This window comes from Petaurus breviceps, unplaced genomic scaffold (genome assembly GCF_028583685.1).
Source record: "Petaurus breviceps papuanus isolate PSGF00001 unplaced genomic scaffold, PetGlider_PUasm1.0 79, whole genome shotgun sequence".
NCBI classification, from domain to species: Eukaryota; Metazoa; Chordata; class Mammalia; order Diprotodontia; family Petauridae; genus Petaurus; species Petaurus breviceps.
The window spans coordinates 25,559,353-25,574,924 of record NW_027186523.1 but is presented as its reverse complement, the minus strand read 5'-3'; the positions used below and the strand labels follow the sequence as shown (position 1 = coordinate 25,574,924).

Below are 15,572 nucleotides of genomic sequence, written 5' to 3'. Positions count from 1 at the left end.
TTTCCCACTGAAACGCTTTACAGTATTAAAATGATGCTGTATTGTTGTATTGCTGACTCTGGAATATTTCTGTATTCTTAGACTTGTACTTAAGCCAAGTTTAAAGATTGGGTAAAATATTACTCAGACATTCAATACTGGAAGATGGGGGTAGAGGGGACTAGGATCAGTGTTAAAAAAGCATATTTTTATTTGGGCTGAGGTTTCTTTATATTCACTGAGAAGGTGTGAGTGAATTGTTGTCTGCAAAGGTACAGAATGCCCACAATTATGAGATCACAGATCCATAAATGTAGATTTATTGCATTTTTGACCTTTCTTTTTTTTATATATTTCTCTCCAGCTCATACTGTATTTTACTCTAACAGTTTATTTGTAATAAAGAGACTGCTTTAAAGAGAATTGTAGATCTTAAAATTTCTTCTAAGGAATAAAAATGTACATATCTCTTAGGAGTTATAAAGTATAGCCTATGATCCAAAGAGTTAATCCTCTCTGAAAGTGAAAGATGTATTGGTTTTAAGCTAAAATCCCTATTTCTTTGAACCACAGTGTTTGAAGTCAAATGATTATCCTTCAAATTACTGAAGCCTAGTCTTGCAGGCACATGTTCAGTTGGGTTCAATAAAGTTAGAAAAGATTCTTTATAGGTATCTTTTTTATGTGTTCTTTTTCCTTTTTCCATGGATATTTAAACTAACTTCAGAATCTAATTTAAAAGTGGGGGTGGTATTCCTTTTCTTTTATGAAGATCACACTTGGCTAGATCCAAAAATGTTATATGCTGAAAATGCAAGAATAAACCACATTGTATCAGATTTGAGAATAATTCAAATGATAATAGCATTTTTCAGTGATTTGAAAAAAATCTGGATTCATTTGATTTTTTAATCGCTGAAAATGCCATAATTCCACAATTAGAAAAGCATCTTTTTATTAGGTTTCACCTTAAGTTCTTTAAGCAGTAAACAAAAATCTCCTTTTTTTATACGGGCCCATTAAAGAAATCGGTACATCAAAGATAAATATCAGCATTTACTGGTGCAATGAAAGAATTAAAATATCTTTTTTTCCAAAAGCATTTCCTGCAGAAGGCACAAATACTTACATGATGGGTTGTTTGGTGTTTTGCGATCAATAAACTCATTGAAATTTAAGAGAAATTCAGTGTTGTTTTCTGATGGTTTTAAGTCATTACAGTATTCTCTGAAAAACAACAGCAAAAAAAAAACAAAAACCTTGGGTTAGGTTTGTTTTAACCTATATATGCAGTTATTCAATTAGATATTTATTGCAGGAACCCACTCTATGTTTAGCCTTACACTTGGTACTCTGAAGATTCAGAAGGTATATGACACCTTCCTTGCCTTTAAACATTTTGCATTTGAGTAGTGGATGGCACTAAGATACCAAGTGCCTCATCCAAGCATTTTCTGTTGCTTTTTGTTGGAGGTGGTAAGGTAGGGCAATTGGGGTTAAGTGACTTATCCAAGGTCACATGGCTAGTTTTTACGTTAAGTGTCTGAGGTCGGATTTAAACTTAGGTTGTCCTGCCTCCAGGACTGGTGCTCTATTCACTGTGTCACCTAACCACACCAAGCCAAGCGTTTTCTACTCTGAAATGAACTTCTGATCACAATTTCTCTACTGCTTACTTTCATTCCTCTGAAATCTGTTGTACAATTATTTCAGCTCCTTAGCCTTCAAAACCATCAACTGTGTTTTGGCTTCAACTGTCTAGTCAACCTAATGGTGCGCCATTTCAATTATGGATTCCCTTCCATCCTGGAATTCCTCAGTTCACTGACTTTACATGATGTTAGTTCCTCTAAACTCAAATCTAGCCTCCCTTTTTCAGGATTTGTACAAAGACTGATTCTCCTGTTTGAGGATATTGTGAGGGCATGCATACTGTTCTACTACAAATGTATGTTAGGAAGATTATCTAGAATTGTATTTTACTGAGAGGATTGAAATGATCACATATGATTTTAATTCTCTTCCTCTGTACCCATAGCCTCCATGTAGTCACCCAATTTCTTCTCATTCCTCTTTATCCCAGAGAACAGTCTTTTCCTTTGCTTAGGATAATAACCACTCTTTCTGTTTTGTTAATCCTAATTCCTCTTATATCTTTGAAAAACTTTCATTTTCAATCTTTCCTTCTCTCCTGGCTTAGACTTCTTCCTCTCCAACCACACTTATGCTCAGGTTTTTCCATCTTAAAAAAAAAAATCTTTCATTGACTTCACTGCTCCTTCAGTCTACTACCATCTTCTCTCTTCCCTTTACTGACAAACTTCTTTTACAATATTTTACACTTAAAACTGTATTTCTCTTTATTTACCCCTGTAGACTGGCTTCTATAACCACTGCTCTATTGAAACCAATCCCAAATCACTTATGTTTTCTTTACCAAGTGGCCCTATACCAGTCTTTATCCGTTCCCATCTTCTTTATCCTTTTGCAGTATCAGAGAAACAACATGGCATAGTGGGAAACAGGAGTCAGAAAAACTAACTGGTTTCAAAGTCTGGGCATGTGACTGTGGGCAAAGTCACTTAAACTTTCCAAGTTTTATTTTTATTATCTATAAAATGTGTGTGAGGCAACATTCAGTACCTGGCATACAGAGTTCTTAAGATTAAGATGCCTTGTACAAAGTCTTAAAAAAAGGTATACAAATTTGAGTACTTAGTGATCATTCCTTCTTAATACTCTCTTTACTCTTTGTTTCAGTGACATAATCAGTTATAGTTCTATTGCTAATTATTTGTCCCCTTTACTGTCACTTTTTCCTGCTCTGATGCTCTAGACCCAGGAATCTCTAAGGCTTTGTTCTTGGCTTTCTTCTATCATGCTCTTATCTTTTCATATCACCTTATCCCACGGTTTCTGTGATCATTTGATGCAGTTGGCTCAAAAATCTGCATCTCCAGCCCTAATGAGCTTCTGTCTCATTTATAATTGCTCACTGAATGTCACTAGATATACATCTCTCTAACTCAAAATAAGTATGTTCAAACTGAACAGACACCACCAAAGTCCTACCAATTATACTCACTCCCCTCTCTCTCCTATTTATCCTAATTCAAAACTCAAAATACTCATGGACTCTTCTTTTTCTCCCACCACCTATATTCACAACCAGTCTCAAATCCTTTCAGTCTTAGGATTCAATAACATCATAGACCTGGTAGATGATTGGTATACCTAAGAGATCATTTAATCCAACCTTTTAATTCCACAAATGAGAAAAATGAGGCCAAGAGAAGCAGAATTACTAGCTCAAGTTAATAGGTAGGTGGGGCTGCTAGGTGGTGCAGTGAATAGAGCACAAGCCCTAGAATCAGGAGGACCTAAGTTAAAATGCAGCCTCAGACACTTGACACACTTACTAGCTCTATGACCTTAGACAAATCACTTAACCCCGATTGCCTTGACTTCCCCCCTCCAAAAAAATAAAGGTTAATAGGTAGTATGTTAAGAGAGCCAGAATTTGAACCTATGTCATCTGATTGTAAATTTAATATTCTTTCTAATACACAGTCTCTGAAATGTCTTTCAAAAAGATCTTCTGCCTTGTCCTACAAAGGCTACTATGCTAATTTAAAGTTCTCATCATGTCTGATCCAAACTATTTTGAGTGTCCTTACTAATATCAATGTTTCTCTCTACCCCCAGTCTCTGCTCCAATTCACCTTTCATAGAATTGCCAAATTAATCTTTGTCAAAACAGGTCTGACCATACCACTCACTCTCCCATCCCCAAACCTTCAGCAACTTTCCACTGAATAACAAAGGAGAGATTTCATATTATCAATTTGGCAACAACATAACTTTCCTTTTTTCTTTAAAAATGTTGCAATACTTCATTGCTTTATTACCCTCATTTCTCCAATATATCCCTTTCCTTCCTTACCTCAACAATCCAATCTATGTTTTATAACAAAGACAGAAAACGAACCAACCAAAATACATACTGGAATTTCATTTTGCTTCCTATCCTGTTTCACGTGTTATGTATTCTAGGCAAATTGTTCTCTGATCTTGGCCTGTCCTTTCTCACCTTTGTACCTCCCTAGGCATGTTCTCCTCCTCAAGCCTAGAAAACTTTCTCCCTACATTTGGTCTTCTGCTTGTGACCCTTCCTTTCCTTAAATATCCAGCTCAAGTACCAACTTTTCCACAAAGTTTCTCTCCTCCTCCCATGTGAAAGTGACTATTCTGTATTAGAATCTCTCAGTACTTTACTCGATTTTCCAATTATCATATTCTAATTTTTATTATCATAGTTGTGGATATTTCAGCCCCCCTACTAAATTACTAGGGTCTTGACAGTTAAGTTGTCTTATTTCATGATTGCATCCATAATGCCTCGCACATTGGTTTACATGTAGAAGGCACTATATTCAATGTTTATTGAATTTTATTTGTTCAATGAGGGAAAAAAGCTAGTTTATATGAGGCAGTTGGGGAAAAATGCAAAATGGCATTGCATTGTATTTAAATTCTAAACTGTATGGTACTGTCTGTGGAATATATATGAAGTATACTGATTAGTGCTAAGGCTTTTGCTTGCATATTCTTCAGTGCTTCCAAAATTCATGTAGCATCAAAATGTGAGGTCAGATGCATTTCAAATAACCTTAATTCAGATTTACATGTGAAAATAAAACTTTAAAGTAATCTGGTGTGTGTAAAGTGAATTTTGAATAATTCTGATTCTAATTTCTTGAACATCTTTCGTTTTTATTCATTATGTAAATAAGGAGTGGATTGAATGGAATTTTGTTGAGTAAATAATAATGATCAGTGCAAAGATTAATTGACCTCTGCCTTAAAGAGGTCAAAATTTTGAGTCTTCATGAATATGGTCTATCAAAGTGAGTTTCACATAAAGTCCTAGATTAAGATCCAGAAGTTCTGGGTTTGAATTCTGCTTCAGAAACTTAGAAATTCTGTGATTATCCACAAGTCCTGTAGTCTAAGCTTCAGTTTCCTTCTCTGTGCAATGGAGGTTAAGATACTTTTGCTGCTTACTTTACAGGGTCACTGGAATAAAAGTGTTTTTAAAATTCTAAGGTTCTACAAGTATGTTTTTGTTACTGTAGTTGGTGTTAGAACAGGAAAGAAGTGTGGTTGGGATTGTGTCTGTGAGCTTATGCATAAAAAATGAGGGAGATGCTTCAGGACATAATGAAACAAGAATTACTCAGAAAAAAGGTTACTACATGAAGTATCTGTTTCATACAATCTATGTAACTATACAAAGTGAAATGGATTGCAGAATGAAATAGATGATTCTGACACCTATGGCCACCACTAATTTTAATTTATGTAGTGTTTTGTGTTACCTCAGTACTTAAATGCATTATCTCTTTTGATACTTTGAAAATAAGTTGCTTTTATAGCATAGTTAAATCAAGAATTATTTTTAATAATAAATTTAAGTATATTATATTATATTGAATTTTTATACATGTAAATTTCTTACATTATTTTATTATACTATGTCTATGATTTGGAAATAGACCCACCTTGGTGCTATAAAAGTATATCCAGATTCTTCAAAGTGTTCAGGTTTCAGTGTTTCTGAATCTGCAGATATGAAGTTTCAGTATTAGAAAAAGTAACCAAAGCTTAGCTAGAGTATATATCTAGAGAACACAACACTTTAAAATTATTACCTAGTAAGCAGAAAAATATATTGAAAAATTAATCTACTCACCTGCTTATATTTTAACTACTTCAGTGATTACATTAGTCACTTTCACAATATAAGGAGAAAGTACATTTTTAATAGAGTAATAAAATAATGGAAGCATCTATATTTTAGTATACTTCTAAATCTTAAAGTTTTGTCATTAAATAAACATCATACAAACAAGATCTCATAGAAATGAAATTTATAAAAATGCTAGATCTGTATTTCTTTGAAGATGTCACAAAATTGTATCATTACTTTAGTTTTTTAAAAAGGCTTTCATGCATAAACTAATATTACCAGTGAATACATAACATACTTTTATCAATGACATGAACCAGAACATGGAGAATTATAAAACCCCACAGATTGGAAATTAATGACAATGTGAATGTAAAAAAAAAAAAACCAAAAACTTCACTAAAGGAGACACAAGCATATCCCTCCCAACCCCCTTTTATTACATCGAATGTGCAATGTTCATGTGGGAATGTCTAACGAGTGAGGAGCACAGAGGAAAGTATCCAATAGGAATGGAGATAGAAGTGGAAAATTTCAACTGCACTAAACGGAAAGAAATTGAGCAACAAGAAGATACTTGCCCTTCACTTTGCCTTTTTTTGCTGTGAAAATCCATCAGAAAGAGAAAGCCAGGAAACAAAAAAAAAAGAGGGTAAAGTAAAGGGGGTCACAAACAATATTTTATTCAATGAGTTTCTTGAATAAAAATATTGTGCATAGATCAAAGGTTCATTTATGTACAGCTGTAGTCTGGAAAAAAGACAAACATCTTTGAAGACTGGAAAGTATGTACTGTCACTTATTACTAAAGTACCCTCTATGTACTGTGGCTATTTCAAGGGTCTGTTTTGCAGGTTATTAGATGCAAGTGCAACACTAAGGAATATAGGTCTATAAATAGAAGCATTTAATTTTTACTTATTAAAATTCCACTAATTACTCCTACTTTCATTAAGTTAAGAAATAACTCATGCAAAATTGCTTTTTGCTAAAAGACCATCATATCTAGTACCCATCAAGTGACTATAGAAGATGCGTTTTTTCTGAGTAATAGAATGTAGTACACAAAGCAGGGAAAGGCAGGACAGAATGGGATGCCGACTAGAGAAGTGGTTGAAATTGGAGCTTATTTGTTAGAAATAATTTACTATCAGTTTTTTTTAAACCATTTTCTGAACACACATTCTATCAAGTTAGTATCGATACTTGAAACAGGCTAAGAGGATATGATGGCCATTTTTACTTAACTAAATGTAGTTACAACCAAAACAAAATTTTCAAAACAACTATGGATAAGTAGCATAGGCGTAAGTACCATTAATTAACACTACATTCTGAAAGCTGCTTAAACATGATCTTATCCAGTCAAATTATTGGAGATATTAATATATATTATAATTTAGAAGACATGACAGCAAAGCTTATCTGCAAACCAAAGCCAAAGGCCATTACTATTTTAACTATTCAAGCAAAGTATAAAATTTAAAGCACAATATTACTATTGCCAAATGCAAAACCAAAAAAAAAAAAGCTTTACTACATTACTATGAGGAGATTTTACGTTAGTATTCAGCATGTGAAACATTTAATGCCATAAGCAGACCCTTAAAATGACAGCAACAGAGGATACAGCAAGGCAATGATTCTATAAGCACATAGCAAGGCAGGGAAGGGTGGTAAGGGTTACCAGTGAAACTGGAATACCTGCTCATATTCTATCTATGTAGAATATTTCTTGTTCCTTGCATGTTTGGAATGGGTTAGAATCATTGCTATAGATTTGGTAATAACACCTACTGAAATGTATAAGCTTTATGTATTCCATATGTATGCTATAAGCTAAATGTGTTCCAAAATCTGATATCAGGAGATAATGATCAGACCCTGAAGTCTCTTTCACAGTACTTACATCTGGCCTGAGTTATTGTCTCTTCTATTTTGGCTTTTATATAGTAAAAACTGTAGGTTGGTAATACCAAGGCCAAACTGCAATAGAAACAAGAGAAGCATAAACAAAAGAAAAACAAAACAAGGAGACACCGTGGACTGAGTGGAGAATCCAAAGATCTGCTACCACTCCTTCCTTGTTGGAGTAAAGATTAAACATTCATTCAACAAGCATTTATTAAACACCTATTATGTGCCAGGCATTTTGATAGGCACTGGGGATACAAAGACAAAAATGAACCAGTTCCTGCCCTCAAGGAGCTTACATTCTATAGTCGTTAAGCACTTTGACCAGGGAAGTGGAGAGAAAAACTGCAAGAGAGTATTTGGCAAATATAATATTTAATGACCTTTTCCTTTCTGCCCCTATATGGAACTATCTGAGGACTGGATATTAGTAAGATTGAAGTAAACTTTCCTTTTTTTAATCTTATTTTAACTGATATTTCTATTAAAATAGTGAATTTTAAAAAGTTGTCAGTCTAAGATGAGTTTACATTATATACATTATATATATAATATATACATATATAATTTTGCCTTAAGGTATCTTGTTTTTTACATTTAGAAAGATTTACATTCATAGGTTTTTTCCCCATACAAAATAGAAGTAGCTTGCCATTTGACCAAAAAGATTTTCCCATAATTTTTTTCAGACTATAATTAATTGGTGGTTTAACAGAATAAAGTAATAGCTCAAAAGTCTGTCTCACTAAAATGTTACCTATCTGGCGGTTTCAAAGAGCTCCTTTTTTTGTTCTCTCTCAAATCACCATTAGAATGGGTTCCTTTGGACTAATGGTGTAGTTTGATACCAAGGAAGGCTCTAAGACATCTGTTACTATAGGTTTAGATTACATCAGACAGAGTCCATAGGGACAACCTTGTGACTTTGAGAGGCCTTTAGTCATTAGGATTTGCTGGGATGACCTATTAAGTTTTGGACATTTTTCCTTAGTGGACTTCAGAAGGGTTTTTGACTTGGTCTATTTTAAGATATGTGTGCCGTTGGACAGCTCATTCATTAACTTTTGTGAGCTCCAGGTTTCTCATAGAAAATGAGGATATAAATATATTACCTATCTCACAGAGTTATTGTGATCAAAGTGCTTTACAAAATCAAAAGCATAATGTAAACTTAAGCAGTTACTGTACTATATGTAGAAGCTGTGGTTGACATAGTTCTATATTGGATGCTGAGCCCCAGTCCATATTTGGCACCCTGTAGGAGTGTGGGCTATAGTTAATATGTAAACCAAAGCCTAAGCACTATTGCTGGTTTAAAAACAAAACCACTGATTGGGCATTCACTTAAGTCATCCAGTTAGTCAATAAGTATTTATTAAGTGCTTTCTATATGCTAGACATTATAAGCTTAATTCTGGATATATAATGACAAAAGAAGTCATTTCCCTCAAACATTCTCATGAGGGAAATGACTTGGCACAGTGTTGTCTTATAGATGTCAATTGACACCAAATATTAGGATGTTATATAATTGTCAAATGCACATTTTGCGTGCAATTCTCCTGCTTCTGCTGCCTCTACTGGTTACTTTCTGTTGACTATGTCCGCCCTAAACCCCAAATACCACTTCTAACACCAAAAACTGCAATGTTACATGAATTTTAATTTTCCTGAGAAAAGTGGACAGGGACTGTATGTCAGAAAACAAATGTGAGTCCCTCCAAATTTCCTTGGACAACCAATTTCAAGCAAGGATAACTGATGTCCCTTTCAAATGCTCCTCTTCCCATGAGATTTGCAAATGTTCCTATTTAAAATCCCTAAATTCATAGATTTTTCCTCTGTGAATAAAATGTCTTAAGTCCATAATTTTATTTTGAAACACACAGCTGAAGGAGACATGATATCAGAAAGAATGCTGCAGTAGCAATCAGGGAATCTGGGGTCTAAATCTGTCTCTGCAACAAGTAGTTGTGATACTTGAGTGGAAATTACTTATATTTCTTTAAGTCTATTTCATGACCTCTAAAATGACTTCAAGCTCTAAAATTTGGAGTTACACACAGGCCTGGACCTCAAATGCCCAGTTGTGATAGTTACTAGGAGACTGTTTTGATTATTTCCACTGTGTAATCAGTAAACTGTTTTGGAGCGATTTTAAAAAATTTACCCAATTTTGTCATCCTAATATACTTTATCTGTTTGATCTGCAAATATTTTTTTTTCTCAAGTAGAATACCTTTTTGTTTTTCACACTAAAGTCTGGTACATGATTTAAAATTTTAAAAATTTGTATGGTGGTGATTTAAGTCGAATTTTGCTTTTCTGTCATACAATTCTCATTCCAAACTTAGAATAAAACCCTTACTCAAATGCAAAGGGTATATATAACTTCTTTCAGAAGACCTGATCAAATCTCTCATCTCTAATTTTAACTGTGCACGATCATATTGTAGTTAATACAAACATGGAAAACAATTGAAAATTTAAATTGAATTCTTCTTTCTTTGGGTAATTCCTAGTCTGCCAACATAGAGGTTAGAAATATTGAGGTCATTTGTATTTTACACTCCAAAGAGGAGTAGTAGCAATCATTTACTTGCTACAGTATAATTAGGTGGGCAAGATATTATCATGAATACGCGCTCACTTTTATTCCTAAACCCTTCTTAATCACCAAATGATTTCATAAACCTTCCTCAAGGAAAAAGGTCAGAGGAATAAAACATGAATGAAAATCCTACCCCCCATTCCCCTTCACTTCATTTTCATAGGTAAGCTCCTCCTTTATGTGGCAGCAGAAATGAGAATGAAAATAAGTAGCACCATTGTTCTGGAAGCAAGATGACCCGTAATGGTTCACTTGCCATTTATAAAGTGCAGAGAAGAATTACTGAATATCTGGTGATAACCTCCCACCAATTCCTCTCTAGGGAAATTAGAACAATTTGACTTGCCTATTAGCATATATTGCTTACAGCAGCTACTAATTAAAACTATAACCTTTTGTCCAATAGGGCTGCTACAGTGTGACTCTTGTGGATTTAGATTATACTTCATCAACTACAGGCAATATTGTGAAGGCCCATGTGAAGCACTATTAAAGTTTTAAATAGACATGCTAAGAATATATCTTTGTTGATATTTGGACCTCATGTTACATTCTTCACTGATCTCTATCTTCACTGGTTAGTTAAGATATGACAGTAAACTGTGGCAGAATTTAGACCTTTCTATTTCAGTTCAGATGTAGTTCTGGGAGCAAACAAAATGGCTAAAAACCCTATAGCCAATGGTATTACTATCTCACATTCACCTTCATTGTAAAGGTTTATGCTTTCAGTCCCTTAGAGGCTCTTTGTATCCAGACACTATGCCTGTAATTTAGATATGATGCCAGCAGAGGGAGCACTTTGTTTAGGCTGCATTACTGTATGTAGCCTGATTTTTTTTCCACTAGCATTTTTAACTAAATCAGACAGAATAGGGAGTGCTTTTCTGTTCAACAATGTTTTCTTCATAATAGGAATATTATTTATGACATTTAGAAAAGTTCCTCTCTTATTTATGACTATTTCCTAAGTGCCTACACATCAACGTTTTTAAGTACTCAATAAATATTTCTTAATGGAAGAGAAAGACTGCCCACCTTAGGGAAAGGTATAAAGAAATATAAAAACCTAGGTAAAGCTAAGTAGTTCACCCCAATATACTGTATTTGCTTGATCTGCAAATATTTTTTTTTCTTGAGTAGAACACCTTTTTGTTATTCACACTAAAGTCTGGTACATGGTTTAAAATACGTGTGACTTTGGACAGCTCATTCACCCCATGAACACAGCTTCCACCAAAAACCCTTACATATTTTGTTTTGTTTTGTCCTATTCTATACAGGTCTTTGATAGGTGATACCTTTAGCTTTTTGGTTACAAACTCTCTTAAGAAAAATCAGATTTGCTTTTTCATGTTCCCTGTTTAGGGTCTTGAGCATGGAAAAGCAATGAAGAAAAAATAAAAGAAGCTGCATATCAGTAGTCAGAATTTCCAGGTATGTTTCCCTGGTAATTAGTTTCTAAGTTTCTTGAAGGCCAGCCCATGCCATTAGCTCTCTAGAAATCTGCATATAATTAATCCCTTTAATAATGGTGATAGATCCAGTGCAGTTTTCAGTTTGACAGTTTGTCTGAGACTAGAAGTTATCCAAATCACAAGTTTATAGTTGAATTTTTATTTATGCGATAGACATTTATCAAGCAACCACTACATGTGGTTCATTGCACTAGCTACTGTCAGCAGCAGAAATGTTAAAAATATACTTTTTTTTTTTGTTCTTGGATAATAGCACAGGGTTATTGTACTGGGCCTGAGTTCAAGAAAACCTGCATTAAAATTTGGCCTGAAGGCAATTTACTAGCTATGTGACCTCTGATAAGTCATATTACCCCCATCTGCTTCAATTTCCTCATCTATAAAATGGGGATAATTGTAACACCTACCTCGCAGAGTTGTTATGAGGATCAAATGAGATAAAAATTATCAAGCACTTAGCATAATGCCTGGCACATATGATTATTATTATTACTATTGATAAGAGAGTTATAACCAGTGCTATAGGCATTCAGAGTCTGAAGAAAAATCACATCTAGTGTGAGGGATGAGGAAATGAGAATTAACATCATGAAGAAGGTGATTCATGAACTAAGCCTTGAAGGATGGGGAGGGCTTAGCAAGAATAGAAGAGGGAAGTAGCAATTAGAAGAGGGAAGGAAGTAGCAATTCCAAAGTGAGTGGATGACGTGAATAAAGATATTGAGGTAGGAAAACATGCTATTGAGTTATTTGTGAATTGTGTTGGAGTTTTTGTGACCTTCTTTTGGGGTTTTCTTGGCAAAGATGCTGGAGTGGTTTGCCATTTCCTTCTCTGACTCATTTTATGGATGAGGAAACTGAGGCAAACAGGGTTAAATGACTTGCCCAGGGTCACCCAGCTAGTAAGTGCCTGAGGCCAGATTTGAACTCAGGAGGATAAATCTTGACTCCAGGTCTGGTTCTCTGTACACTGGTGAATGCTGAGTATTCTAGTTTCTTTGGAACATTAGCATTATATAGGTGAGTAGTAGGATATTAAGGCTAGAAAGGTAGATTTGGGCCAAAGGACAGGGTCAGGAATACTATGCTGTGTCTTTCCATTTTATTCTGAAGACTTCTGGAGTTTTGGAAAGTTTTTGAACAGAGGAGCTACATGTTCAGAGCTATGCTTTATGAAAGTTACTCTGGCAACAGTGTGTGGGATCATAAAATCACAGGTTTAGAGCTGGAAAGAATGGCAGAGGCCATCTAATCCAACCACATTGAAAATAATCTAAACTGAGCTCCAGGGAGATTAACAGAATTGCCCAAAGGCATAAGGTAGAAAGTGGCAAATCTATGAACTGGTTCCAGGTTTGGGTTCCAAATCAATCAATCATTTGTTTGACATCACTGTGCTGGTAATGAATAACGCTGAAACTGGGTTGACCAGTGTGGAAAATCCCGTGCCAGTCATTTCTAATTCATTAATCTATAAAGGGACATGAACCTAAAGCCTCACATTATCTGAGTTTATCACAAAACCGTCTCTGGCATATGGTGGCATCCTTGGTTTTATCACCTCTTTTTTTTCCAATTAGCAAAGGCAGCAATGAATATAAGGAGCTAGGAACTCTGGTGAAGGAAAGAATTAATAGCTGGTGACCATGTACATGTTGAGAGGGAGAGGGGGAGGAGAAGATGGAAGGGGGGGGGGGGAAGAGGGAGAGAGGGGGGGGGGTTATTACAGAGGCACAGGCACATGGAAGGGAGGAAGGAAACAAACATTTATTACAGGCCTACTATGTTCTAGGCACTATGTTTTACAAAATTATTTCATCTGATTTTTAGAACTCTGGGAGGGAGGTGCTATTTTACACTTGAGTAAACCAAAGTAGATAAGAGATTAATTGACTTGCCCAAGGTCACACAGTCAATAAATTTCTGAGGCTACATTTGAATTCAGGTCTTCCTGACACATGGTAAGATCATTGTATAGTGAAGTAGTATTTTTGGGAAGAGGGAATTGACTGTTTTTTTCTCTCTCACAGATTTACAACTTTTGGGAAAAGACAGAATTTGGCATGGTGTATTAACTTCAAAACTACTTTGATTTTCCACGATCATATTTTTTTTTCTATCCTTGGAAGAGTCAAAATGAGATTTACCTGCTTTGCACAGGATTTGTGGCTCAGTGTGATGTCAAAACATTGGTAAATTATTTCTTAGACATTTACTTTAAAAGATGTATAATGTGTAACAAATGGTGTAAAGATATAATTTATGGGCAGAGTTACTCATAATTTGTGCACATCAGAGCTTGCTGTTAGTTATTTTTTGAAATAAAACTGGAGATTGACTCCATTATAGTTTACATTTTCATTCAGAAATATAATTTACATGATTTTAAATTTATTTGAAATAAGAGCTTCTCCTGTTTGGCTGCAGGAGAATTGTCGAAGTTAGCACAAGTTTCCAAGGCACATGTGCATCAATTACTCTTTGAGTGAGAGAACAAGAAAAGTAGTATTACTACTAGCAGTAAGAGAGGGAATGAGATTGAATTTTTAAGTCTTTCATAATGTGAGTCTGTCCTGGCTTGATTTTAATGTTCATTTGTAACCATTATTTAATAAATTCAAGGGAAAATTTAAAAGCAGAAAATTCTGTGGAGAAAAATCAGAGAATCACATAGTGATACTTTGTACTTATTTATACTAGCATACAGACTTAAAGTAATGATAACATACTGTTTTATTTCCAAATTAGAAAATTACCATTTGTGTCTATACATTGATGTCTATTTAGAAGCACCACCACCACTACTACTACTACTACTACTAAACTGACATTTATATTGCATTATATAGGTTTATATCAGTTTATAAAGTGACATGAGTGTATATATGTATGTGTATGTATACATATATGCACAAGTGTATATATACACATACACATACATATATACATATCCACATGCATATGTGCATCTATTTTTAGATCTCATTATATTCTCACAATAATCTTATGATATAGGTACAAGCATTATTCCCAGTTCTTGTAGAGGTATTAGAGAGTACTACTTTCATCATTCAATTTATATATAGAAAAAAAAAACCACAATAACATTCTTAAGACATATAGATAGCATAATGCATACTTAACAGATATCTTTTTAAACCAAAAAAATCCAGGACTATATCTACATTTTGAAAATTCTATATTTGAAGACATTTCCTTTTATGAAACTTAAACAGTTAATTACCTGTAATCTGTGCCGTTTACAGGAGTCCATGTATATGTCCTATTTCCTTTGTCAATATAGCGCTAGAAAAAGTTTAACACAATTATTAAAGCCCAATATTGAGATGTATTAAGAGAAGAATCCAATATTAATTGATATATTTTTTGGTTTTTTAAATACATCTTTGTTTATTTGTGACTTGATTCAGTCTATATTAATGGTGTCTCAGGAAAGAGTGATGAAGACTAGTAGGTATTAAGAGAGAAAATAAAAGAAAAATTGTAAAATGTACATCGTTTATGATAACCTTCACATTACCAAGTAATGCTCCTGCTTCTCTTTCTGACCAAGTTTTGAGTTACCTTTACTTAGCTTCTGTTTCTTAAGAGTTGTGTTTATTTTTTAAGTGTGGACAACCAGATCCTTTTGTTGAAATCTTTCATCACTGATTTCAAAATAGCAAATGTTGCAATGAGGGGAAGAAATGGCAAATTATAATTAGCTGGAGATTTCACATAAGGACTTCCTGAAAATCACATATAAAAGGAGTGGAATGTTGGCCTTCACTATCATTGGAGTCTTTAAAATCTTGTTTGCACTAGAATATTTTTAGGAACA

At 34.3% G+C, this 15,572-nt stretch overlaps 1 protein-coding gene across 1 annotated transcript in view; it reads right to left on the bottom strand.

Annotated features, from left to right (window-relative positions):
* Positions 1-15,572, bottom strand: part of LOC138175717 (voltage-dependent calcium channel subunit alpha-2/delta-1-like) — a 429,557-nt gene that overhangs the window by 39,513 nt on the left and 374,472 nt on the right. The window contains exons 18-22 of the mRNA XM_069106216.1: positions 14,976-15,037; positions 7,638-7,714; positions 6,310-6,330; positions 5,541-5,601; positions 1,109-1,206 (exon numbers count right to left, since the gene is read on the bottom strand). Of these exons, the coding sequence (XP_068962317.1) occupies positions 1,109-1,206; positions 5,541-5,601; positions 6,310-6,330; positions 7,638-7,714; positions 14,976-15,037 (319 nt within the window). The remainder of the gene's footprint in view (positions 1-1,108; positions 1,207-5,540; positions 5,602-6,309; positions 6,331-7,637; positions 7,715-14,975; positions 15,038-15,572) is intronic.